Source organism: Nesoenas mayeri (assembly GCF_963082525.1).
Source record: "Nesoenas mayeri genome assembly, chromosome: 5".
In the NCBI taxonomy this organism is placed as follows: Eukaryota; Metazoa; Chordata; class Aves; order Columbiformes; family Columbidae; genus Nesoenas; species Nesoenas mayeri.
The window spans coordinates 42,467,699-42,494,511 of NC_137548.1; the positions used below are offsets into that span (position 1 = coordinate 42,467,699).

General features: G+C 57.1%; 1 protein-coding gene across 3 annotated transcripts in view; it reads left to right on the plus strand.

The window, feature by feature from the left end:
* Positions 1-325: 325 nt before the first annotated feature.
* DGKZ (diacylglycerol kinase zeta) overlaps positions 326-26,813 on the plus strand; it is a gene marked incomplete at both ends in the record, with an annotated part of 44,147 nt that continues 17,659 nt past the window's right edge. Inside the window, 9 exons of one of the 3 annotated variants that reach the window (XM_080345443.1) lie at positions 326-384; positions 8,836-8,934; positions 22,491-22,599; positions 23,311-23,406; positions 24,207-24,284; positions 24,627-24,683; positions 25,742-25,810; positions 26,252-26,323; positions 26,636-26,752. In XM_080345443.1, the coding sequence (XP_080201569.1) occupies positions 326-384; positions 8,836-8,934; positions 22,491-22,599; positions 23,311-23,406; positions 24,207-24,284; positions 24,627-24,683; positions 25,742-25,810; positions 26,252-26,323; positions 26,636-26,752 (756 nt within the window). Of the gene's footprint in view, positions 385-8,835; positions 8,935-20,961; positions 21,777-22,490; positions 22,600-23,310; positions 23,407-24,206; positions 24,285-24,626; positions 24,684-25,741; positions 25,811-26,251; positions 26,324-26,635; positions 26,753-26,813 lie in introns of those variants that run through there. The other 2 variants (XM_080345441.1, XM_080345442.1) reach the window with 2 other exon arrangements.

Here is a 26,813-nt window from a genome sequence, read left to right on the forward strand (position 1 = left end):
CGCCAGGGCAAGCTCCTGCTTGCTGAGGGCGTGCACAAGGCTTCTTCGGAGAGGGCCCAGCAGAGGAGGTGGCCCCGCGCCATGGGCTGCCGGAGGAAGAGTGAGGCGCAGCCGGCTGCGATGACAGCCGCTCTCACACTTCCAGGAAGTGCAGAGAGGAACCAGGTGGAGGGTGCGAACAAAGCCAGGGCCCCGGGCGGGCAGCCGGGCGGCGGAGCACTGCCAGGGACCTGCCCTCGAGATGACTCCGGAAAGCAGCCGCCGGCGGAGGAAGAGCGAGAGTGAACCCCGGGCTGGCTGAGCGCATCAGCTTGTGCTGCAGCAGATGTGGTGGCACCGCTCCTGGGACGTTCCCCAGAGCCCTCCGGGGGACGTAGATACGAGGTACCCACCAAGTCAGGCTCTGCCACCTTCCTATTGCTCTCGGGGGGCTGAGGTGCTGTGGCTGGTGCTGACAGCCTGTGCTTCTGGGGGTGGGGGAAAGGCTTCCCATGCTTTCCCAGTGCCTCGCCAGCAATCCCCTCTCCTCTTCTTCCACGGCCAGTGCCGGAGTTGTGCAACACAACCTCCCCAGCGGGGATGTCGGAGGGCTGCATGGGCATTCTTGATGCCAAGCCTGCAAGTGCATGGGGTCAGCAGGGCTTTGCCTGGGCTGTTGGGTTCCTCCTGCAGATGGTGGGAGCTGGAAGCTCCCCATCCCCACCAGCTCTCCAGGGAACAGCTAGTGCTCAAGGTGGCCAGTGGGACCTGTCCCAAGGGAGTTACAGGTCAAAGCGATCAGTCACAGAAAGCTGGCAGCTGGGACCCTGCCGGGGCAGCCCCTGCAGCCCTGGCTGTCAGCCTGGCTTGGCACCCTTGGGGGAGGAGGGACAGCAGCCGTCACGGCCTGCTCATTACCCATCCAAAAGAGGGCTGCCCATCGTTTCCTCACTGAAGGCACTGAAGCCTCAGCGCTGCGAGCACAGCATGGCAGGCCAGCCCCTGCCCCGAGACCCCCAGACGGGGTCCGCTAGGGAGAAGCAGGGCAGACGGCGAGAACGGGCTGGGTTAAACACAGGCAGGGAGCCGCAGAGTCTGTGCCGGCAGCAAGGCCGGCGGTGGCTCCTGGTCCCCGGAGAGGGCGGTGGCAGCGGCGGGGCTGTTGGCTCCGTTTCCCCCGTCCGGCGATGAAACAATAGGAGGCGGAGGAGGAGGCGGGGGACAGAGGAGGCTCCGCTTCTGCCGCCGAGCCTCTTCCCGAGCGCGGGCGGTGTCTGGGCTGACACGGCTTCCTGAGCCGGCAGCGCCGGGCGCCGCGCCACGGGGCCGAGCCCACTGCCGCCGCGGGGCGCCCCCAGCCCCGCTCTACCGCGCCCCGGGCGGCGGCAGGGGGCGCTGCCGCCTCAGAACGGCCTCCGGGCCCGCCGGTGCGCGGCCGCACTTCCTGCCGGCCCCGGCGGGGCGGGAGCTCTGGCCGGCCGTACCGCCCCCCGCCCTCCCCCGTCCCCTCCCCTGGCGCGGGGCGGCGGTAGCGGCGGCGCCGAGCCCCGAGCTCGGCCATGGAGGCGGCGCGGTCCCCGCCGCCCGGCGGCTCGTCGTCCTCGTCCTCCTCTGCCGCCGCCTCCTCCTCCGCTGGAGCCTCGGGCGGAGCTGAGCCCGAGCGGGGGCCGCCGCCGCTGGGCCGCCGGCACAGCAACAAGCGCTTCACCGGCCTCAAGCTCTTCGGGCGCAGGTGAGCACCGGGCGAGGCGGGCGTGCGACAGCGGGACGGCGGGTACTGCCGGACGGGCGGGGTCCGGACAGCGCCTCTCCCACCGCCCTGGCACCTGGTGGCGGGGTGGGGGGGCAGAGAAGGCCAGTTCCCGGGGCGCAGGCTGGCCACTGGCGGCTGGAGCATCCTCAGCGGCGGCCGCGGAGCCGCTGCCTCGCCTCTGCCCGAGGGGAGCCTGCCGCCGCCGGGCAGCTGTCAGCAGCCGCCGCGTCCCGAACCCGCCGCGCCAGGCCCCGCGGAGGGGGCTGACCCCGGTCATAAAGTCGGCAACCGTCTGAGTGCAGCTGACGGGGGATGTGGTGTGGGGATGTAGGGGGGTGAGTTTGCGTTTTCCTCCTTGTGAGCTCTTGCCACGAGGAATGGGAAGTTGGGAAGTGTTGCCCGTGCTGTGCCCGCTCTCCTCCTTGGAGAAGTCAGAGTCTCATCCATGGAGGATTGTTTCCACCTGTTCAGAACCGCCTGTCTCCATCCCTGCACACCCGTTCTATGGCTGTGCCGCTCCTGTGCTGCCTTCTGGGATCCAGCTTCCAGCTGCTGGGATCCCAGCTTCACTCGCTTCCTTGCTGGAGTCAGCCAGGCTCCTCAGGCTTCCCACAGCCTTGCTGTTTGCCTCCTGGGATCTGGGGGATTCTCGGCTCATGTAAGCAAAGGGGCGCCCTTGCCATCCAGAGATGTGTAAAAACATTGAATAACTGAGGTCTGAAGGGACCTCTTTAGGTCACCTGGTCCACCCTGCTGCCTCAGAGCAGGGCCAAATTTGATCAGGCTGCGGATGTTGGGGTTTGAGTGTCACCAGAGTGGAGACTGCACAGCCTCCCTGAGCACCTGCTCCCATGCTTCATCTCCTGGGGTTTTTCTTCCCTGTTATCTATTCAGTGCTTCCCTTGTTGCAGCCTGTGTCCATTGTCTCTCTGGTTGTCGCTGTGCTCCTCTGGGGCAGTGTCTGGCTCAATCTTCTCTGTACCTTCTCATCAGATAGCTGAAGACAGTAATAATATTCCCCCTTCACCTTCTCTTACACAGGCCAAACCAACCCTGTTATCTCATCCTCTCCATGTATTTGATAACTCCTGCCCCCAACTGTCTTGGTGGCCCTCTGCTGAACTTGCTACAGCATCTTTGGCATACAGGATACACAAAGCAGGATGCAGTGCTCCTGGGTGGTGTCACAGGTGCTGGATGGAGGGGAAAGACCCCAATTTCAGCCTCCATAGCCAAGCTGGAGCTGGGAGTGGAGAGCTTGCAATGTCTCCCCACCAAGGAGTGGTGCTCTCCTCTGCTCTCTTTTCAGAGCTGGTGGCAGTGGCTGCCTGGAGCTCCTGGTGGTCTTTGGCCTGTCCCAAATACTGCGTGGCATGTCTGGCTCCCATGGGTTTGGGCTGCCATTCCTGCAGAGTGTATCAAAGCCTACACCAGGGGGAAGTTCTCCATATGTGAACAACCTTCTGCAGCGTGGACGTGTAGGGGAGAGGCAAAGTGGGATGGGCAGGAGGATCTGAGCTAGACGGGCCAGCACACCTGCCAGGATGGCTGGAAATACCCATCAAGTTGTTTGGTACCTGGATGATTGTGTCACTCTCCTCCTGCTGATGGTGGATCTGGTTTCCTCTGGCTTGGGTGATGAATGCAGCACCCAGAGCTGCAGGGGAGCGAGGAGAGATTCCCATGGGCCTCTGAGAAGGAAGGGGCTCCCACACGTGCCCGTGGGATGTGGGCTTGGTGGGAAGCTGAGCAGGATAATTGGCTACACGCTGCCAGATTTGTGCCCACCTGTGCGTTGGAACTGAGGGTGATGTGAAGTTCCACCTACTCCAAGGGAATTGTGGGGGAAAGTTTTGCTACACATTCTTTTGGCAAAAATTACAGCCGGCTCCTACCCCACAAATGCTTTCCAGCAGCCATCAGTGAGGAAATTTTCACCTCCTTTGATTCTGGGCTTTATAGTTAGAGCAATTGTGGCTGCAAAGCAGGTCCAGAGGAAACCTAGGCAATGGGTGGGAGCTTGCCCGCTAGAAGTGATGAGTCTCCCAAGAGCCCTGGCTTCAAGGAGAGAGGTCTCCTGAGGTAGCCATGTGCTGCTGGGCTCAACCTGCAGCAACACCAGGAGCCATGACCACAGCCAGGTGGGGGACAGGTCCACAAAATGGCAAGAGAGCCCACTTTGTCCCCAGGGCAGGTGAGCCCTGAGGGAATTTGAAGCAAAAAACGGGTGAGCCCCCAAGCTCTGGCCTCCAATGGTATGTTAGTTCCCCGTGTTTTGCAAGCGGGCTTATTTCTGTACCTTGTAATTGTCTTACAGGAGGGTGGAGTAATTGGCTCCAGAGCTGATGGAGACAAGTGCACAATATGTGCATCCGGGCCACGGATGGGTAATTCTTTTAACTGGTCTGATAAAGAGATTGGGGCTGATCAGATAATAGGTGGTTAGGATTAAATTTATTTCTTAGGTGCCCCATTTCTTGTGCCGTGAGTGAACAGCACAGTTTACTATTTCCAGGGAGAACTAAGGTAGAGAATATGAGCGCTGGGCTCAAAGCCTCTTTCTTGCTGTTACCTGTGCTGGAGAGGTGGGATGCTGAAATGGATCTTCCATGTGGGCTTTAGAGTCTTTAACACCTCCTTCTTCAGAGGTGGTATGTGTGATGGCCAGGTCTGCTGTGGCAGTGTAAGCAGGGAGCGTAGCTACCATTGGGGCAGCTGCTGAGTGGTCACCCTGCAGAGAGCGTGGGACCAAGGTTTTGGCTGTGACCTTTTGGCAGGCTCAGCACTGGAGCCTGCACGTGAGCCTGGGGGCGCCTGCCATTGCCTCGGGGAAGGTCTGTGGGTGGCATGACATGTGGGTAAACGGCACTCAAGAAACTGAGCCGAGCACCCGCCTACGTCTTTCTGGGATGTCGTTTGTCACCGTCTTTCTTTCAGCTTGACGCGCACACCCGTGTGAAAGCTGGGGGAAGATGTGCCAGTGGGACTGTTGCCCAGCCTTCCTCATCCCCACTGTGTGTGGGGGGTACCACCATGTCCCCTCAAACCTGCTGGCCCTTGGCGGGTGTGCAGGTCCAGCCAGGGCGAAGGGTTTAGGGTTCCTTTCCCCTAGCATGGGTGTGGTAGAGGGGCTGTGCGGTGGGGTGAGCCCCAGGCGCCCTGGCAGATGGTGGTGAGGAGCCTGAAGTTTGCTATCTGCATGCTGGCAGGCTGAGAGCAGCTCTTACCTCAGGACAGGCTTTTTCACAATGCACCTTGCTGCCAGCTAGCTGTTGAGCAATCCTCCTCCTCCATGCGTGCAGCTTTTGCACGCCTCTAGCTCTGAAATCTTCCACCCTCTGCTCCCCATACAGCTCACAGGTGATGGGTGGCACTAGCTGGGCCCAAGCCAGCGACACTCGTGGGAGTTCCCAGCTGTCCCCTGCAGTGACACCTGGGCTTGTTTTGGGGCAGGTGGGATGTGCTGGGAGAGCTATTCCTGCTGCCGGGTCTGCTCTGCGCTCTCTGCTCCAGGCCTGACCTTCTGTGGAGTGGCTCAGGGACTTTTGATCTTGGCAGGGGAAAAAAACAAAAGCACTGGGCATGCTGAGCAGCTGTGCCTGCTGGCAGCCAGCGCAGCCTCCCAGTGAGACTGTTGGAATGAGACAGGGAAGGATGAGAGTGCGGGGGGGCCTGGCGGCTCCCAGAGGCTGGGGCCCTCCCCAGCATGGTCCCTGCCTGCCACCTGCCTCATCTCTCCAGCCCCAGGTACCCGCTTGTGGCGTCGCTGCCCTCCTGAGATCGGAGCAGGGGCTGCCACAGCACCGAGTGCCCGCACTGGGGAAGGTGACAAGACCTCTAATCTGCTTAGGAATTGGAGCATCCCTTCCAGGAAATGCTGTAATCTCCTCAAGGGGCTGAGTGGAGAGAGGACAAGGGACCTCTTCCCTCCTTTGATAAAAATGATGGGAAGAGAGAAGGGCAATGGAGGGGTAGGGGGGCACTGGAAGTCAGCATGAGTCTTAGCATGGAGACACTGTTGAGAGAGGAGAGGCAGAGCCACAGATATTGCAAGGGGGGACAGTCTGGGGGCTGTTTGATTGCATAGGTCCTCCTGGGGACTAAGAGCAGGTGCCTATAGGGTGAGGCCAGCACTCTGGGATGGGAGGGATGCTATCATAGAAGGCAACCTGAGCTCCAGCAGATAGTGGGGGATGCAGTGTAGGATTTCCTTCTCTCACCGTGGTGTCGTGCCTGGGGAGCAGACAATCTCCCCAGAGACTTGGCAAAGCCTCTAAATATAACTTCCAGCTCTTGTTTCTTTTTCCCAGGTGACTCTGTGAGCAGAAGCTCCTGAGTTAGCTTTCAGCCACACGTTCGCTTGCTTGCTGGCTCCTGTATTTAGGTGCTGACTTTGAGATGCTGCACTCAGGAGCAGTGCTAGGGCTGCAGGCTGAGGCTTAGATTTCTTGACCCTTGGGCCCATAAACCTCTTCTGTAAGAGAGGGTGACTGGCAGAAGGGGAATTTCTTCTGCTGGAGACTTTTAGAAGTAGGGACTCTGGTGCAGGGACATGGACAAGGTGTGGAAGTAGGGGAAACCTGTCCTGCTGGTTCTTGAGCTGGCACCAGGCTCCAAGGGAATAAGTGCCTCTCTCTTTGCGATTCTGAGTCCAGGAGCTTTCCCTGGGCCAGGTTTCCAGTATTACAAAAGCAATACCCCATGTTTCTGCTGCAGCTTGCAGGCCCGGCAGCAGCTGCAGTCTCTCTGGGAGCTGCAAGGCTTTCTTCTCCCCATCAGGCTGTCAGGTGGAGGGTGAGGTTCTGCCAAGGCAAGCAATGAGACTGTGCTGACCAAGCCAGTGCCCAGGGGGGATGGAGTCCTCCAGTCTGTGCCAGATGCATGTGTTAGACCCAGCAATGTTTTCCTTCTGCCTGTGGTTTAGGGTTTGATGCCTGGCGGTATTAACCTTGTAGTTAACTGTGAGCTCTGTCCCCAGGGGAAACTCTTCCTCGTTCCACTAGGGACCAGCTGAGAGGACCTCTTCCCAGTCCCTGCTGTCCCAGACAGTAGGAGGTTATGTGCCTCCTTTCTCAGCCCTGCCTGCTGGGCAGGTTGTGCTGTCTGGGTTTGGCTGCCAGTTCCAGTTTCTACCTGTAGCCATTGCTCTCGTGCCTGGGAACAGCCTGCCCGAGCTTGGCCCATCTCATGGCTGTCAGCTGTTCAAGGCCTGGGAAAATGATCTAAGCATCCTTTGTCTCAGAGGAGCCCTGCCCAACCATCAGGGACTGGTGGGAGCTGGGGACTCTGTGGGACTGGGGCATGCTGCCCAGGTTGCCAGTGCAGGGCAGCAGGTACATGGCACTGGTGTGGAAAGACCCTCTCTGCAGCTTCTGGAGGGCTCCCAGCAGTGAGGTGTGAAAATCCCACCTGGGACCAGCAGGGAGAAGCTTGATGTTTATCGCTGCCTTGGCTCCCCTTGCGCCATCTCCCTTGCCCTGCTCGCCACCTGCGGCTGGGCTTTGCGAGGCAGGAACAGTCTCGGCTCCAAAGCACGCTGTGGCTTTGCAGCACGTCACGTGTCCCTGCTGGCTGGCTGTCCCAGGAAGTCAGGGCAGCAAATGAAGAGGCTCATTGCAGAGGGTTTTCCCCTCATTTTGGTGCAGCTTGGCTCCCACAGGAAAACGTGGGTGCCGGAACAGCCTGTCCCGTGCAGCCCATGTGCAGATTCGGAGCCAGAGAACTGGGGGACTCCTTCCTGCCTGCTCCCCGCTACCTGGGGGACTCTCACCTCCTCTCTGGGGCAGGGTTCGCTGGTGGGATGAGGATGGAGAGTTGTGGGGCAAAAGTACTACCTAAGACAGCTCGGAGCTTCTTCATGGGCTCCCAACCTCTGGGCATGGCCTGTAGCCAGCCCAGAGAGGGAGCAGGGGGCAGCTGGCCACGTGCTGGCCCCTCCGTGTGAAAGTTCCCTCTCAATCAGATTATCTGTGTCTCATCCTGCCTTGCCACTCTGGCCCTGGCTGGGAGCTGCTCGGATCCAGTGCTAAGCCTCTTACTGCCCAAGCCCGAGGTCACCACATAAGGGGACATGGCATAGGGCACTCTGGCAGCAGGTGCCCAGCAGCTGCCGCTGCTGAGATGTAGCGGGGGGGGATGTTTTCTGCAGGGATTTTGCATCCGTCGGAGGCTGGCAGATGGCAGGATTAAGAGGCGTCAGGGATTCTGTCCCATGAGAGCTGACAGGGTTGGAGGCACCCCTCTCTCCAACGTGGCTCCCAGCAAGGCTACATGTTGGCCTGTGGCCAGGAGATGCTCCAGCAGAAGCTGCTGGCAAGGACCCCCTGCCTGGGCTCAAACAACAGCGTTACCCGCCCACAGGTTTTCTTGTTGTTTGAACAATGGAGGAAGCAGATGTGGTGAGGGCGGGTGTCAGAGGGCTCCCAAGAAAGGTGCTCCCCCTCTGCACTGGGTCAACAAGAGCTTTGCTCCCTGGCTGGCGGTGGGTCCGGGCTCCTGGGGCTCGGTGCCCGCACGCAGGGGCCAGAGGGTTGGGAGCTGCCCTGCCCTGCCCAAACAATGCTCCTCCATGCAAGGCTTGGCGAGTGCTTTCATGATTTATTTGAAATTCAAATCCATGCCCAGACCCAGCGGTCGAAGTGAAGGCTGCCAGAAGCTGGGCCAGTGCAGGGGAGGAAGGAAGGAAGCTGGGCTCCCTCTCTGTGCCAGCCTGAGCCATCCACCCCACAGAGGTACGGGTGGGGTACTCTTAGGCTCTTGCAGCCAGCTGGGTTATGCTGGAGGTGACTCTAGCCTGGGCTGGGTTAGCACCCCAGAAGCTGGAGTGTGGTGCTGAGTGGCTCCAAATGGAGAGACAGCCTTGCTGATCCCAGCTCCGTGGGCATGTCGCCTGTGTTGACCTCCATGGCTGACTGCAGCGGTGGTGGCACAGGTGCCAGTGGGGCCCCTGGGGTCTGCAGACGCTGAGGCCATGGGCTGAGTGTGTGGGGTGGAGGGATGGCGGTGGGACAGCAAAGCTGTGGAGGGGGTGGATGGTGTTGTATGTCGGGCAGCCAGGTCTGTTTATGGGGAGGGCTTGCTGACCACTCTCTTTGTGTCCCTAGACTCTACCTGCCCCACAAAGGTGTCCTCCCTTGTGTACAGGGCAGCCAGCCTGGCCGATGGGGATCCAGGAGGATAAAGCACTGGCCGGCGGTGTATAAGTATGTGGTATTTTTATTGGCTTGCACAGGCTGTGCAGTCCCAGCAGCTGCCTCAATATTTCTGCTCAAGAGCTCTCCTCCCTCCCACTCACATCTGACCCCACATCACCCTCTTGTGTCTACACTAACCAAGGCCGCTGAAAGCCAGGCTGCCTGCCTGCTGCCTGTGTCACTAACCTTGTTCTAGAGGGCAGCTCGCTGCTGGACTTTCATCAGCTAACATGGCAGTCTCTGTTTTGCTGATGTTTGAGGTGAAGGTCAGTTGAGGCCTTCCTTCTCCATATCCTAGCTGTTGTGGGCATGAGGGCCATAGCACACGGACCCTGTGCATGCTGAGTGCTTTAAAGACCTAAGATGACAATGCTGAGAGAGTGGTTTAGCCAAATGGCTGAAGCAGCCTGAAGTTCAGTAGGGCTGGGGCTGCCAGACATGGTGGGAAACTTGGGGCCTGAGAGGCAGTCACGATTGCTGGGACATAGTTGCTGTGTGGTAGCCAATACCTAGACTAGCTATGTTGTCAGGGGCTCAGGAGTGCTCCCGAGGAGAGGTGGAGGCAAGTCCCAGGCCACCATCCCAGGCTCCCTATGCCATGGTCTTTGTGGAGCAGCACATCAGTCTGGTCAGGATTTGGCTGTGCTCGTGTGAGTGCTGTGCAAAAACACCATGGTGGAAGACCCCCACTGAGGACTGCTGCTTTCTGGATTCTGCTAAATGGTTCTCTGGGTATCACCCCATCTGCATGGTGTCCTGGGCCTTTCCGAGTGTCCCGCTTGGTCTCCAGCTTGTCCAGCCTTGTAGACAGAAAAGTCTCATGTCCCAGTGCTGCTTGGGAGTGCCGTGGTAGGAGATGTTGGGGGCGAGAAGCGGCATGCCTGGTTCTCGCTCTGCAGAGGGAGGTGGATGGGGTTTGAGAGGCCCAGCGTGCCGTGGGTTGAACACCAGAGGGCACGGTCGCTCCTCAGCACTCTGCTCTGCAGCTTCAGCCCTGTCCCCGGGGCTCGCTTCAGCTGGGTCCTGTGGCCTGTCCCTTCTGCAGGGTCGCTGGTCTTGTCTCCTTGCTCCTGGTTTTGCTTTCTGCTCTTCTGCAAGAGAGAGCTTTGCAAAGCGTCTGTGTGGAGCTTTTTTGTGCTGCTGTGGTTGAAGTGGCCGGTGAGCTTTCTGGCTTAAGCCTGTCAGTCGCTGCCGCGGGCTGGCCCACGCTCAGAGGCAAACCTCCAGCTGAGGCAGCTGTCAGCCAGCTCGCTGCACAGGCTTGTGTGTTCTGGTCGCACTCAGCCACACAACGGTACCTGCCCAACCTCCACACATGGAGCCTGGGTTGCTCCCCCTGCTCTGGTGGCCTCCAGAGCACCCAGTGTCACCCTGTGGGAGTGAAATTTGGGGAGCAGAGTGAGGCAGCCCTGTACTACCAATCTGCAGTGAAGTGTTAGCCCACACTGGGAATGGGGAGGGGAGTCAGCTTTCTGCACCGACAGCCCCTCTTCCCCTGGCATCTCCTCTCTGAAGGACTGTGCGAGGAACGAGCCTGCCCGTGAGGCTGCAGAGGCTGGCAGACGTGGGGATGTTAGGGCAAGGGAAGAAAAGGAAGCTTGGGAGAGCAGATATGCTGAGGGCATTCAGAACAAGAAGGGCAGAGGGGAAAAAAGAAAATCAACTTCTGCCCTCCCGTTTGTAGCAGAGGGACAAGCTGACATTTAGCAAAACTGAGAAGTGATGGGTTTATATCACTGAAAGGAGTTACTTTAATTTTGATGTGAGGAGGAGGAGAAAAAGACTTGATGTCTTGCTGCCACTAAGTGAAAAAGTGAAACCAGAGATTAGACTTGATATCAGTAACAGGGTCACAGTTAAACCAACAAATGCCTTTTGGGTGGTAAATCAGCATGTGCTTTGCTTAGTCACAGGGTCATGATGAAGGCTTGGGACGCAGAAATAGGAGGTATCTTTCCTGTCTCAGCCTCAGGCTTTGCTGGGGGTTGCCAAGGGGGAACAGGTTTCTTGGGGGTGCTGAGCCGGCCCCTCCTTGCAGACACCTGTAGGGGTTGCCACTTGTGGTGTGGTTTCGGGTGCGTGGGACCAGGGTCTCCTCACTTGGAAAGCTTTGCTCAGGGCTATGTGGGGCTGGGGAGCCCCTCGGCTCAGAGCAGTGGTTTCTGCTTCAACAAGCAGACTGAAACCTGTGACAGCAACACAGGGAGATGAAGGTCTCCCTCGCCACCCATCTGCCTGTGTGCATGTTTGTGGGGTGAGGGCTTAGGAAGTCATGGAGGGAAGGAGTAGAAAAGCAGCAGGAAGGTTTGCCTGGCTGGCTTGAGAAGAAGGCTTTTGGGCTTTACACTCCAGCTGCCTCTAGGAAAAGGGACTTGGAGAACCAGTGACCTGCTCTCTTGCTGGTCTGCTTGACTTGGAAGGGATTTGAGGCCCAGGTAGAATCTGCCCTGGGAATCCCTCTGGGCTGTTTCCATTTGGAAGTCAGGGTTCTGCTGGCCCAGGAAGGAGGTGGGACTGTGGTGGGGGTGAAGAGCAGCAGGCAGTGTTAGTGGGGGTCTCTGCTGTGCATAGACTGCTGGGGACAGGAAGAGCAGGGTGAGCACAGAGGAGCTGGAGGGAAGCTGCCTGAGCTGGAGGAGGGGCTGGGGAGGAACATCACAAGTCTCTTAATGGCCAGCTTTGCTCTGGGCAAGCAGCTAGTTATAGCAAGATTTTAATTTCCTCTTTGATAAATACACCAGGAAAACATCCTGCTGGTCCCAGCGAGTGGCTCTGAACAGCAGTGGACTGAGGGCTGTTCCTGGAGGCACTTCTGCAGCCTATCCTCCTCAGCCTCCTTCTCCCATGGTTGCAGCCAGCACCGCAGCCACCCTGGGTCTGCAAAGATGCTGGCACCTGCTTGGCTGCTGGTGGCAGCTGGCCCTTTCCTGGCCCTGGGAAAGGGAGGTCCAAAGGACATGTACCTTGTGTAGGGAAAGGTGCAGAGCCCTCCATCCTTCAGCAGCTGCCAGGTTTGAGGGGAGAGAGGGCTGAGCAGCACCAGACATCCACAGCAGCCTGCCCTGGGGTATCTAGCTTCCCTTCCCCACCAGTGCAGTGAGAAAAGGGCCAAACACAGCCCCTGCAGTGGTGGAAGGGTTTGCTCGCCCCCAGCTCCTGACACTTCACAAAGGCTACTGGCTCCTTCTATCGTGACAGAGATGGCAGCGGTGGTGGCAGCTCAGCCATCAGGCCTGGCTCCCCTCTGGTTAATGGTTTCCTGTGAACTGCTTTCAAGACGCCCATAGGGGAAGGCAGCTGGCTGCCTTCGCCGTGCTGGCAGCAGCCTCCCCTGATGTTTTGTTATGATCGTTTTACTGTAGTCTCTCTCCAGGCCCTGAGGACACTGGGCATGGTCCAAACATACGCACGCTCCTACACACTGAGAAGAAGAGCTCTGTCTCTAATTTTAGCTGTGACATGTAGGCAAGACGGGGCTGGCAGGAGGAGGCTGAGTGTGAAAGGACGAGGTCGCAGTTGCGGCCGCCTGCGCTGACTCACTATGGCCACATGCGTGGCTATCAGCTCCCATTGCTGGCTAAGTGACCAAAATAGCAATAGCCTGTGACTCACGCCTTGTGAGGATCATGGAGCGAGCTGGCGTTCGGCATGAACCCCCTTCCCCTCTCTGCAAAGGCCAAAGTTGAGGTGGGTTTTTTGGCCCCAAAAAGGAGCTGGATTGTGTTCAGCCAGAAGCAGGGCCCTGAGGGGGAGCTGGGGGACCTGGATAGCATCAAAGCATGACAGGAAAGTCCCCAGCCTGGCTGCCGGGGTCCCATGGGGGATTTGCAGCAACAAGGGGAGATAAAAAGCTCCTGAGGCATCTGTGGAGCCTGCCCAGACCAGGCACTGTTGGTAACTCACACTTTCCATGGCAGGCGACTAGGCTCTCATCAGACGTGCAAACGCCTTTATCAAAGTCCCAAGGAGGATGGGAGAGAATTGCCTTCTTGGCAAGTTCCTCCCCTTATCCTCCCCTTGCTGCTCCAAGGGAAGCAGTGGCATCCTCTAACTGCCTCAGAGGGCAGCTGAGTGCTGGGGGGACCCCTCTCTTTCTGGGCCCCCACTGGTGCGTGCACCTCTGGCCGGGGACGAGCTGGTCTTGGGACTGCTCGGAGAGGAAGTGCAGTTGGTTATTTTAACGAGCGCTGTCAGGGTTTGCAGTGCTGGGAGGAGGCGGAGGGAGAAGCTGAGCGCTTGCTCTCCAAACTAGGACTTGGCTGGGGAGGGCTGACCGGTCGCTGCTGCGCGGCCACCGCCACCCGCTCGGCACCTGCAGGGACCCCCACACCTCTCCGGATCAGGTCATGGGGGCTTTCCTCCACATTCTCCCCTTCTTTCCTCCTCCTCTTCCTCTTCATCCCCTGTGTTTTGCTGCTTTTGTTTGTGCCGGGTGGGGGATGGGAGAGGGCTGGGGGAGCCAGCCTTTAGTTCGTGGGTATGGTCTGAGCAGGTGCTGGGTCCTGTCCTTCTGGGGAAAGGCAGCGGGGAGCAGATCACCCCAGAGTGATCCCCAAGACCCTCAGCCTTGCTGCTGCTGAGCCGCGTCTGCTGCTCTAGGCAGCAGTGAGCCCGTGGGGCTGTGAGCAGTCTCCAGGGCTGAGGCAGGGGTTCTGCGAAATGCTGCAGCTGTGGTGGCACTCCGTGGCACCTGGCTTTGAAAGGAGAGCAGGGTTTTCCCTGCCAGAGATGCATTTCCAGCCGCCCAGTCTGCTGCCTCTTACGGCACCGGCTGCATCCTGCCAGCCTGTGCGCCTGCGAGTGGGAGAGGGCAGCAGCGTGGAGAGCCAATCTGTGCCACACCAGGACGCCTGGCCCCCAGCCGCTTTGCCCTGGGACAGTTTAGGGACACAGAACACATCTCTCTTGGTGCTGGTGGCAGTGAGGTTCCCTGCTTCTGCTGGCAGCAGTAGGATGCCCTTCCCAATCCCTGCTGTGGGCTGGAGGAAGGCATGTGGCTCACAACTTTCTGTTATCAGTGCTTATAGCTCAGTGCCTGAGGCTCTCTTGGCTTTGCTTTGGGAGGTGCAAAGGTTTTTGCATGCCTTTGGTACGTTCCAAAGATTTCCCAGTCCCAGGAAGTGCTGCCTGTGATCTGCATCTGCCGGCGCTGTAGCTTTGTCTATACGCCGGGTTCATCACCTGCTCCTTGGGGCTGCTGCCCTGGGCAGATGCTGCGTGTTGCCCTGTCCTGGGACACACCGTGCCAGGATGTCGTCCCCATGTGCAGGGGTAAACTCAGGGCTGCTTGGGGAGTTTGGATCAGGCAGCTGGGCTGTGGGACCAGCCTCCCCCTTGTGTCCCTCCTCTACAGGAGATGCAGAGCTGTGCGGACTGAAGGAGGGAACCAGCCCTGGGGAGTGTGGTGGGAATCTGCTAAAGAAACCACAGACTGGGCACCCAAACTGCCAGGGTACCCTGCTGAGCCCCCCGCTGCTTTGCTTCATGTATGTTGCTCTGTAAAGGGAGCTCAGAGGGAGAGAAGAAACTCTCACAGTCATTCCCAGCCTGTGTTGTTGGTCCTGCTGATGGGACCAAAATAGAAACTGCATGACGGCCTCTCCCCCAAACCATGCTCTGCCTTAGCCCCAGCATGCTGGTGATGGTTGCTCACCCTTAGCACTTCATCCTGGATTAATTCCCTGCCCAAGGCTGTCAGTCTTGCTGTTTGGCTCCACAGTCAAACACAGCAACAGATTGTTTAAATCAGGGCTGTCAGGTTTCTTGATAACTGGGAGGCAGATTATTTACTGTAGTGGCAAATAAACTTCATAATGTTATGATGGTGGAAAGTTGTCAGGGAACATGAACTCCTGCAGCCAGCCCTGGAGCCTCCAAGGCAATTGCTTTGGTTTAAAATAAGACAAAACACTGTCTTACAGGGATTTTCAGAAGGAAATCACATTGTTGCAATGGGAAAGTTACCCTGAGCCTTATGGCTGGCAAGCTCTTGCCTTTATGAAACCCAAGTGGAGGGTCTGAGCTAGTCTGGCTGATGTGCCTTAAAGCACATCTCAGGTTCACACTGAGAAAGCGGCAGTGAGGGGAGGTGGCACCAGGGTGTTGTGCAGATCTTGGGGAGAGGTGAGGTGGAGCTGCTGCCAGAAGGATGTAGGGTTATGCTAGGAGCTATAAAAAAGCCTCAGGCCCTTCTGCTCACAGCTTCTGTTCTCCCAGCAGGCCAAACTTGAGAGCATTTTGTGGTGAAAGGCCAGGCGGGGCTGTGGGGTGGCTGATCCCTTTTGCCTTGCCTTGGCCGAGGCACGGCCAGTCAGTGGGGACCATGCTCAGGTCGCTGCATGGCCTTCCAGCAGTTCCTTCCACCTGGCTTTGCCCCTTGGAGAAGTTTCCCATGACAAGCTGCAAGGCTGTGGTATTTTTTTTTCTTTGCCTTGCCTACAACCAACCCCCTTCAAGGAGCTGCTGGTCCCTGTCCCTGCATCCTTCCCCTGCCTTGCCCATTCAAAGAAGGCAACTTAGAGGCTGCATCTCTCCTGTGCGGTGTCCCCAGCTCCCGATGGAGTGTGAATACCCTAAAAATAGTGTGAGGTTAAAGTCAGTGACTGTGTCTCATCCCTGCTATGGCCTGTGTGGTGATCCACCTGGGGCACCCGCAGTCACAAGTGATGCTGAACTGCTGATGTTGAGCTGTCACTGCCAGCTGGGGTGTGCCATGAAATTCCTGTTCCCCGAAATAAAGCCCATGGGTGAGTTTTGCTTCTGGCCACTTTGTGCAGGGATCCCATTACCTTTTCGTGTCTGAGGTGTGTCAGGGTGTTTGCATTGGGTCCACAGTGCTGGTACTGCTGCGATGCTGTGGAGCAGAGATGTGTGTGTGGGAGCAGGAGGCTGCAAGTTGTGCTTTTGCCTGGCTACGTGCAAGATGGGTACAAACTGGCCAAACTGAGGTTGCTACCTGTGCCTAGTGAAGCAGTACAGTCCTGGGGCCTCCAGGTTGGTCAGCCAAAGTGCCCAGTAGCACTGACATGTTTCTGAGCAAGTTAGCAAAGCCTTTAGATGCTGCCTGGGATGCCTTGCTCTCACTGTCCATGCCCAGTAGCCCTGGCAGGGGCCTCTACACAGCCCCCTGCAGAGAGGTGTGCCTGGGCAGAGACCTGAGGGCTGGGGGGAGGTCCTCTGCAGCTGCAGGCTGGTTTCTAAGCCCTTGCCTTGCTTTCTTACTAGGAGGGAGGTCTGAAGTTCTCTGGATCAACCCCGAAGCTCCATGAGAGACAAGTGGGGATCTGTTCCCCTCTGAGTGCCGTGCAAGGACCAGAAACTGCCATATGCAGCCTGGAGAGGCAACCTGAAGGTTGCAGCAGTAGTCTCCTCCTCTGCAGTATGTGGCAGTACAACTGAGGATATCTCTTTGGCCACTGATTGCCCTGGGATTGCCCTGGGAATGCCATGCTCTTGCAGCTCAGGAGCCTGGCAAGTGAAGTGTGGTAGGCTTTGTAGGTACTTGTTGCAGTAGGTCAAATGAATTAATCCTAAAATAGAAGGTGAGCACAGCCCGTAGCTCACTCCTCACAATGCTTTTAAAGGCTTGTGATTGGGATGGAGCCTCCCAACCCCTGTGCTGGGGGAGCTGCATCTCCTTGCTTATGCTGGACCCAGCATGGGGGAGCTCCTGACTCTGATTTATTCACATGGTGTAGGAGAGATTACAGCTGGAATGGAAATTTTGAGCAGAAACAAACTGCAGAGAGTTTAGGAACTTGCTGATTGCTGCTCACCTTACTGCAACCAAAGCCCAGAGGTCTGCACTACATCTTGACCATCGTGTTCCCTTCCGCATCTGGCACAGGGGCACTTTCCTCAGCAGACATCATCTGTGCAGGTTGCTCTTCTTGGTGCAGCAGAAAGGACTGGCCGGGGACCCCAAGGGAGAGGAGAAGTCAGTGACTGGTGCCTGAGAGCCGGGACAGGATCTCAGCAGGAGTAGCATGGGGACAGCAGCATACATGGGAAAATTGAGTATCAGCACTGAGAGGAGGGGGAGGAGGTGTGAGCTTGTGATGGAAACCCAGGCTGAAGGCAAGCGGTAATATGTCAGCAGGGCAGGGATGAGCAGCAGCTCCCTGGATGTGCTCCTGGGCTCTTGTCCCTCGATCCTTCTGGTGTCCTGGCAGGGAGGAGACAGAGAGGTAGAAGCCCAGGAGATCTTGGTGTCACACAGGGGTGGCTATAAATAGCACTGACACTTTCCCTGTGGTTGAGCTGTGCAAGTCAAGCGTCCTTGCCAGGGGAAGACAGCTTGTAAACTGAAACGGGCTCCTGTTTGCACACTGCCAGCTCCAGTGCCACAGCAGCTCCCCAGCACCCACAGCAAGCTGGGACACATGATGGGCACTCGTCATGGAGCAGGGTAAAACTCTCAGACTCATTTCCCTTGCTGTAGCCCCGTGGTTGGAAAAATGCTTTCCAGTCAAGTAACTGGAGCTTTGCTGAAAGGTCAAGAGGAACTGATGGTATTTTTCAAGTCCACACTTCTCTAGGGTTCAAGGCTTGTGAGTCGTGCTGCTGGCAGTGTCCTGCAGAAGGGTCCGGAGGGATGCAGGGATGTCAACATCATTTTCACCAGGGACCCCATCCGCCTCGCGGTTGCCTTCAAAGGGCCGAACGTAATTTTAGGACTGTATAAATGTAACTACTCCTTTGAAGGCAACCACGAGGCGGATGGGGTCCCCGGCGAAAATGAGTTTGACACCCCTGATGTAGACAACTGGCCGAGCAGGCCTATGGCACAGCATTTTTCTGCATGTCTATGGGCACAGAGGGCCTGTTCAGTATGGTACATGGGAGTTTGCCTAAGGCTAGTCAAGCAAAGCAGAATAATGGAGCTGAATATCAAGAAGGTCCTCCTGATGTGAGCAGAGCCCATGCCTGGAGAGACATTGCCTGTTTAGCCCTAGGAGTCAGCCTGTCTGGTTTTGGAGCTATCATCACTGCAGGAGGGATGGCTGCTGGCTGTCTGGAGAGTAGGGTCTCTGTACCAGGTAATCCTCAAGCTTTGTGTCCACTGAAGTTCTTAGGGCATTTAGATCCTGCTACTCTGTGCTTAGACTCCGGGTACCCAGGGAGCTTCCTGCAGCAGCCCCTTCCTCCCCCAGCTCTTGAGGGCAGCACTGCTGCCTGCCTGTGCTCCAGAACATGTTCCTGCTTCAGCAGCATCTCTGCCCACCAGTGTCAGGCAGGGAGCATAGGAGGCTGAGGAGCTCTGAGGGGTCTGCTTCAGAAAAAAAAAAAACAACCTCCCAGTAGCTCTGACTGCAGATCATGAGCTGCTGACTCCTTCCTCATTCAAAGAAGGAGATTGAAATGATAGTGCAAAGCTGCTTCTGAGTTGATATCCTAGTGCGTGCAGCAGTATTTCCTTTCCCTCCCACCCTGCAAATGCCAGGCTGTCTCCCTCCAGCCTCTTTACCTAACTAAGCTGAGCAATGCAGTCTGCAGAGCAGCAATAGGCACTGTCCTCTGTCTTGTCTCAGCAACAGACAGTGGAGATCCCAGAAATCTGTTGGTGTTAGGCCAGGGGCTTCTGGGGATTAGCTCCTTTCGGGCTTCTCTCTGCCCAGCATGTGGTTCCCTGGCTGCTCTGCGTGCAGCTCTGCTGATGCACGTCAACCCGGGGCACCCCTGGCAGTCGGTCCATCTGCTCCGCCAGTAGCAGCTCTCAGTACCTGCAATAGGTCATTTGGAGCTCAGATTGGAAGTGAGTTGCGAGAGATGGGTATATCTTCACCATCGTGTCTGGCATGTGGTGCTGTTGTGGGCAGTCAGATGGTTGCCCGGTAATAATCTTCAGCACTGCTGGCCAGAGCATGGGTCCATGTGCTACTTGCAGACAGCCCTGAAGATAAAAGGGACCATAATCAGTTAGTACCCAAACATAAATGTCAAGCCAATGTTGTTCTAGCAGATTTCCTCACGAGACTGCGGTGCAAAAAGGAAGGAAGCTGTGTTGAGAGATCTTCCTGCCCATAGCAGCAGCTCGGCAAGCAGTACAGCAGCTTCATGCTAGTGGAGTATCTGGGGCAGGAGGGGTCATATGTTCGGCTCATTTGGGATGGACAGTAGGTGTCCCCCAGCAGCTAAAGCTGGCAAAGAAGGGTCTGTTGCAGTGTGCCACACCCAGGCAGTGTTCTCTCTTGGGTTTTCTAATGTTTTATTTGTTCCAACAATTTTTAACACCTATTGGTGATGATGCAGTTTACCGTGCATCGTCATTTACTGTGCACCACCCTGCAGACGGTGAGGAGAAGGAACAGGAATAGAACACTGCAGGGCTGGGGACGGGCTGGAAGCAGGGTTATCGGCAAAACATACTTTTGCCCTCTGCAAAGCTGCATGGGTCTTGGTGGTGTGATTGTTAGCTGGTGGCCAGGTAGCCCTGGAAGCACCTGCATTGCTCACTGTGGTGGGACTTGAGAAATCCCTCTGAGGACATGGCACTTGGTTTTTGCTTTTAGTTCAGCCAGGCTTGAGCTGCCCTGATGGTGCTCTCTGAACTGCAGATTCCTCTGGAGGGCATCACTGCCCGCCCTCTGTTGCGCTGCTTTACATAGACGTGGCAATAAGTTTGTTGTGTATCAGGCTGGAGGAGACCCAACCAAGCCTGACCTTCTCCAAAAATACCAACTCAGCTGTGTACTCCTCCAGAAGAAACAGAGGTACAGCCCAACGGGTTGCTTGTGGTACCAGCACTAAGCAAAAGCTTCAGTTTGCAGTTCAGAAAACAACACGTATGTCCCATTGTACATGCATATCCCAAAGAAAAAAGGGAAGCATCTGACAAATTTGCCTGTTTGCGTGGACCTCAGGGCAGTGGAGGTTTGGGACAGGGTGTTCTTCTGAAGGTCCTCTGGTGTTGCTGGCCTGCAGCAAGTGCATAAAAGAGCATGAGAAGGGAGGAAGGTAGAAGTGAGTGCAGCAGATGCCATCCATAGTGCAGTGGAGAGTGGTGTGCCCGTACCCTTGTGATGTGTAGAGGAGCCGCCTTGTACACCATGCAAATTGTTGAGAGTGACAGTGGTGGCTTGTGTGTGCCTGCAGGCTGCCATGATCCAGTTCCCTGCATTGGGAGCAAATGAAGAGTGAGAAATTTGCTTCTACCAAACTGTGGGTCTTGGTGGTTTTTTTTAAATAGACTTCAAATAAATCCTCTCTAGTATATGAGTGAGGCAGAGGCTGGAGAGTGGGAAGCGAAGCACTAGCTCAGAGGAGGGGAGCACTGGAGCAAGCCAGCTTCAGCCCCTTCCACCCTAGCTTTTGCATGCCAAACTGCCAGCACTGAAACTGCTGCAGGACCTTCCACCTGTGTCCTGGGGCTTTCCACAAACTGCTGCAACTTCTGTGCAGCCTGTCAAGCTGCCCTCAGGCTGGGCAGGGAAAGCTCAAGAGCCTTGGTAAAGTTCTTTCCACCAGGACAGGGAAGTTTTGCGCAGGAGGGATGGGATGATTTTCCTAGCTTTCCTGCAGACTACTCCAGCTCTTCCAGCCTCCAGCTCTCCCAGTCAGCTTCTACTAAATCTGCCTGCCTGCTTTTACTTGCCTGTTTGGTTTTCTTCTTTAGGATTTGCAAAGGCTTATTTTCTATTTGCTGCAAATCTGATGAGGTTGGTGCTTAGCCAGAGTAGTTCCCACGGGGAAAGCGGGTGGACCAGCACCAGGAGAGAGGTGGGGGTGGTCGCCAGGACTGACCAGCACCGTGGGCTGCAGGGGCTCTGCTGATACCACAGCGGTGAGCAGGGGGTCCCACCCAGGCAGTGACACCCACCCTGCCTTTGCAGCACCCTGGTCTGAGCCGTGAAATTCAAGGAGCAAGCAGGAGCCGCAGTGGTGCATCTCCCCAACAAGTGGGTCCCAGCCCTGCCACGCACCCTGGGTGGCATCGCATGTCCCCTGCTTTCCAGTTCTGTCCGCTGCCCTGAACCCTGTAGCCCAGCCCGGGAACTCACAGAGGAGCCTATTTAATTCCTGGTCTCTGTTAACAGCCACCGTCTGGGTGCGATGGAAACCTTTTTCAGGTGGCACTTCGGGAGGAAGGGGCCGCGCCGTGGCAGCGCGGTGGCCGTGCCCACGGGCAAGGCGCGGCGCCGCTCGCAGGCCGGGCTGCCCTCCGCCTCGCTGGCCCAGCGCCGCCGCGGCTCGGCCGCCCCCCTGCCCGCGCTCTCCTGCCTGGGCTTGCCCCGCCGCCCCCGCCCCGGCCCCCGCCGCCGCTCCAGCACCACGCCGCCCTGCCTCAGCCCGAGGTTCGCCGTCCAGACGAAGCGGGGGGGGCGGGGACGAGCCATCGACGCCCATTTGGTGGGTCCCTCCGTCCTGCTGGCCAGCCTCGTCCCCACCGGAGAGGGGGGGGACGGGGCGCCCCGCACCGACAGCTCCGGCTCCGAATCTCCGGAGGATGGCGGCGATGGCGCGGCGGCGGGAGCCGAGCGGGGCCGAGGCGAGCGCTGTGCCGAGGAGCGCTGGCTGGCCATGCTGCCCCGGCTGCGGCCGCTCCAGGCCGGGCTGCTGTCGCGGGGTCCCCGCTGCCTGCGCCGCGTCTCCTCCCACCGCCTGCCCACCGAGTGCGCGTACGGCCGCGCCGCCTACGGCTTGCAGGGCCGCTACCGCCGCCTCAGCCAGCGCCGGCGCTCCAGCGACGCCCCGCGGCCTCCCGGGCCGCTCGCCGCCGGCCGCCCGCGGCTGCTGGCCCAGTCCTGCGCGGGGCCGGAAGGCGCCGGGCACCCCGCTGCCGCCCTCCCCGAGTGCCTGGGACCCGAGCCCGCCCGCCGCGCCGCCCCGGACAGCTGGAGCCCCCGGCTGCTGTATGTATGGCGGCGGCAACAGTGAGGGATGCCTCGGGGTGGGGAGGCTGGATGCAGACCCAGGCTCGGCAGAGCAGGAGGGAAGGGGCACTATGCTGCTCGTGTTCCTGAGCATCTCCCACTGGGGCCAGCGCTGCCTGTGATGCTCTCTGTGCAACCTGGCCGTGGGCTGGAGATACACACCTTCTCCAGCTGGCCAGTTCTGCTGCTCCTTTCCTCCATGCTAGCACATCTGGGAGAAGCTCACTAGCCCCGAACAGATGACTGCTTTTTTTCCAGCTGGTTGTACTGGTCCCCAAAAACACCTCAGGCTCTGAGGTGCCTTCACCTGGGAGAGCTGTGGGGAACAAGGGCTCTGGGTTGTCTCTACAAAGGCAGCTCCACAGCTTGGTGGAGTGTCCCAGGCTGTTTTGTAACAGACCTGTCATCACCAAGGGCTTTGACCCAGCAGGCCCAGCCTGTGCCTTTTGCCGGGTACAGGGTATCTTTAGCTGAGCCATCAGCAATGTGGCCAGCACCCCTTTGGCCCACAGGGCTGCCTCCCAGGATTGGGTATTCCTTGGCCAGGGATGCTGGAGGTTTGTCTCACTTCCAGCCACTTGGTCCTGAGAGTGCTTTTCTGCTCCAGTCTCACTGTCCCTTCTAGAAGCAGGTTGTGCTTTGCCCATATGCCTTCTCCCCTGATCTAATAGCCAACCCTCTTGTGTCTTCCAGGAAAGCTATTGCCAAGTCCAGCCTCCAGCACATGGTAGCCCAGCCAAATCCAGCACTAGCCCTGAGGAGCGACTCGGAGAGGCAGATACGCAGCACTGTGGACTGGAGCGTAAGTTGTAGCGCATTTTGATGGGTGTTGCCTGGAATGGGATCCCAGCCAAGAAGCAGCAGGCTCCTCCTGGGCTGAAGCTTCCCGGGTGACTTTGACTATGACACATTTATGGCTTCCCTGCTTGCCACCAGCTGGTGCCAGCATCTGTGCTGCTGGCAGAACCCCTTGATGCTGCAAGGAGAGTCTGTGCAGGCACAGGTGGTTCCTGGGAGGATAGTATAGCTGCTCTGCTGCCAGCTCTTCTGCTTCTGGCAGCTGAGGTCTTCTGGTGGCTGGGGCCAAGCAGCGGGAGCAAGCCCTGCTCCTTTGCAGGCAAAGCCCAGCAGGTTTCAAGGTGCGCCCTGAGATCCTAGAACAGAAGCTGTTTCAGGAGAGTCCCCTACATTGAATTTGCCCTGATGTCTTCTCTCAAGGGGAGATGAAAGCAGCTGACCTGTGCAGGACACTGCAACTTGGCTGTAGATCTTGGAGGTGGTTTCCTGGGGCCTTCTTGTTTCCAAGAGATGGTCCATGGCAGCAGCTCTGCAAGGTTTCCTCTGTCCAGATGTTGACCCTAGTTGTTCTGTGCATCCTGTCTCCTGGCCTACACCTAGCTCCGACTTCCCACCCCCCAGCATTGTCCAGTACCTTGTCCCTCACACAAAGCGTTTTAGGGCCTCAGTTGCCCATCTGGAAGTGCTTTCAGAGATATTGTCTTGTGCCTTTCAGGAGACTGCCGTCTATGGGGAGCACATCTGGTTTGAAACCAATGTCTCTGGGGACTTCTGCTACGTTGGGGAGCAGAACTGTATGGCAAAGCTGCTGGTGAGTCACTGGGGGTCACCTGCCTCCTGGCAAGGGCTGCAGATGCAGGCTGTGCTGCTGCCCAGCAGGGCCACCACGAAGGTTTTTCTGCTCGGGGACGTGCAGGAGTCTGGGGGCTGCCAAGGCAGGGACTGTGTCCCTTTTACCTCTGCCTGCTGGAGGGCTACGTCCCCAGTCTCTGTCAGCACTGGTGCTCAGTTTGCAATGGGAACGTGATGCAGGATTACTGCTTGCCCAGAGGTGATATGATGATATACCAGGGAGAGACTGCTGGAATTCTACACTCTTAGAGAGGCAATCTAAATCTTCTTTCAACAGAGGAGAAAAGTGAGCTCTAGAGACACAGGCCTGGTGCCTCCTGGTGCCTCCAGTGCAGGCAGCACTGATCGTACAGGGTTGCTACAGTTCTCCCTCCCAGCTTGCAGGCTTCAGTCCTGCTTGTGGTGCTGTATGTGGAGCACTGATGCCCTCCTGTGCCTGTCCATGGGGGCTACCATGGGAGCCCTGTGAGCACCTCACAGACCATTTTCTATGGTGCTCTCAGGCAATGTCAGAAGAGGATAAGGACTGCAGGACAGCAGGAGAGCACTTCCTTGCTCTGTCCCAGACTTGAGAGCATGTGCTCTAGGCACTTGCTTAGATCCCTTCACTTGCAATGAGTCTACGTAGTGTCTAACTTTCCTATAGGGCTTATTCTGCATCCTGAAATATATGAAGGAGATGTGACGGGAGGCTGAGCCTGCTGGCTTCTGAACACTGCTATTTACACATGTTTTTCCTTTTTTATTCTCATCCTCCAGCAAAAACCTCTCTCCAGGCGTAAGTGTGCAGCCTGCAAGATTGTAGTGCATACACCCTGCATTGAACAGCTGGAGAAAGTGAGTAGAGCCTGTTAAGAGCTCTCTGTGGCTTGCAAAGCTTTATCAGCCTTTTTCTGGGAGCCCTTCCTCTTGGGTAGTGTAACACAAGAAGATTGGGGAAGTGGAATTTGTCATTCCAAAGAGGGGTGTTCTGAGGAGACAATACTAAAAGGAGCATCTAGTGACTTGTTTGGGACCCCAGGCCCCGTTTTGTTCAGTAACAGAGATATATGAGGGGTTTCATGGCAAGCACCAAACACCTCCAGAGGCTCTGGGCCTGCTGTAGTAAAGTCAACTCCAGTAGGTTTTCTTTGGGTATGAAGGTTTTACTGATTCCTGTCATGTGTGTTCAATCTACAGATAAATTTCCGCTGCAAACCTTCCTTCAGGGAGTCAGGATCCCGGAACGTACGGGAGGTGAGAGATGTGCCTCGGGTGCTGCCCACATCTGCCCCGCACTTTTCCATTTCAGTGGCAAAGATGTCAGATGCTGCCAGCACATTGCCCATCAGAGTACAGGCATCATGCACTCCTGGCTCCAAGGGGGTGGTACAGTAAAAGGGATGTTTCTTTGCAAGGCAGCAGTGCAGACTGGGTGTGAGGAGTGAGGAGCTCACAGGCAGCAAATGCAGCGCATCTCTTGGTTTGCATGTTCTAAAGCTCCTGCATCTGCATGTGGCGAGCCTGAAAACAGTGTTTTTTGGGAGAGCTGTTTCCCCCTTGTGCTGGTCCCCAAGCAAATAGAGGAAGCTATGGCAAATAGCATGTCCCCAAGTCTCCCACAATTTGGAAGGGAGCAATATGGGCTCACTTCTTGCTTTACTGCTCAGCCCTGACCTCGGTGCTGCAGATACTCCAGGTAGCAGTGGACACTGCCCACAGTGGTGCTGTCAGACTCCTTGAGTCCATGTGTTAATATGCTGGGCATAAGCGGTGGCCTGAGACCTGTCTGCTGAGCTGTGCTGGTGGAAGCACCTGTCAGCATTTGTGCTTCACTCTCCAGCCTGTAGAGCCAGAGTAGCCCACACAGTGGTCTGGGGTGGGTGTGGATGGCTCAGTCGTGGGCCGCTGTGGTCACACAGCTGCTGCCCCCACACTGTGTTTGTGTGGACACAGCAGACGCAGGAGGCAACAGGTACTCAAACCCAGGGCTACTTGCTCAGAAATGCCAGTGTGATCTGGTAAGGTGAAGCTTTCACCATTTGCTTTAAACGTTTCTTTCTGTTCTTCCTTTGCTTCTTCTGCTGTGCAGCCCTCCTTCCCATGTCGCTCTTAGTCCAGCTCCTTTACTTGTCCTTCACTTACTTTTGCCTTCTGCCAGAGGGTTGGGACTGGTGCATGTGAGCAATGGGCGTGCTGCAAGAGCAGAGGTCCTGGCTGGCCTGGGTCTGTTCCTCCTGCCTGTTCCTGCATTCTCTCACACGCTGAGCCTTTCACTTTCTGTTTTTAAAATTATTTTTTGCTTTTCCATTTAGCCCATAGTTGTCCGGCATCACTGGGTACACCGGAGGCGGCAGGAAGGGAAATGCCGACAGTGTGGCAAGGTAGGAGGACTATATTTTTTTTTCTTTCTGAGCCTAAAAGAAAGTTGAGGTCAAACCAGAGATAAGAACAGGGCTGGGGACCAAAGACATCTCACTATTCTGTTTGGCAGCTGCAGTCTACAGCAACACCAAAACGCCTGCCCTGTTTTGCACAGTGAAGTGCTGCATAAGTGCTTCCCACATGGAGTTGTTCTCCCTCTGGGCCAAATCAGTCCTGGAGGGGCCTGTCTTCCTTGCATGCTTTCCTTGGGCAATAGGGACACCCCTACAGAGCGCAGTGGCCTCCCTAGTGCCATGGTGGTGGTTTGAGCTATCTAACAGGGATCCAGAGGGCTCCAACTGTGGGCATGCTCTCTTTATTAACATCTCTCTTGGTGGTGGGAAAGTCCTGTTGGGATTGTAGAAGGGAATTCCCTAAGCCTCTTAGCTTTCACTCCGCAGGGTTTCCAGCAGAAGTTTGCCTTCCACAGTAAAGAGATTGTAGCCATCAGCTGTTCCTGGTGCAAGCAAGCGGTGAGCAAAGACCCCGTTGAATGTCTTACCAGCCTACTGTGCATCTAATGACCTCTGCTTTCTGCTGGGACTCCCCGGGCTGCTTCTCTGCAGCCTGCCCTTAACAGCTCCTCTTACTAGGAGGGGCTGTACTGTGGTAGCTGGGAGTTCCTATGAGAAACTTTCTCCTCATTGCTTTCCCACTACAAAATTTCTTCGTGGTTTCCTCCCGCACTCCCTGCACTGGCATGGTGGAGCTGGGAGGAGCAGAAGTTGACTGTCCCCAGCAAACTGAGCAGCTGCATTTTCTCTCTGTCTCCTCTCCTTCCCCAGTATCACAGCAAAGTCTCATGTTTCATGCTGCAACACATCGAAGAGCCCTGCTCGCTGGGGGCTCATGCTGCTGTTGTCGTTCCTCCCACCTGGATTCTGCGGGTCCGACGGCCCCAGGTAACTCACCTCAACTCTTGTGGCTCTTTCACAACTTCTGCTTGCCCAGCAGCTCCTCACC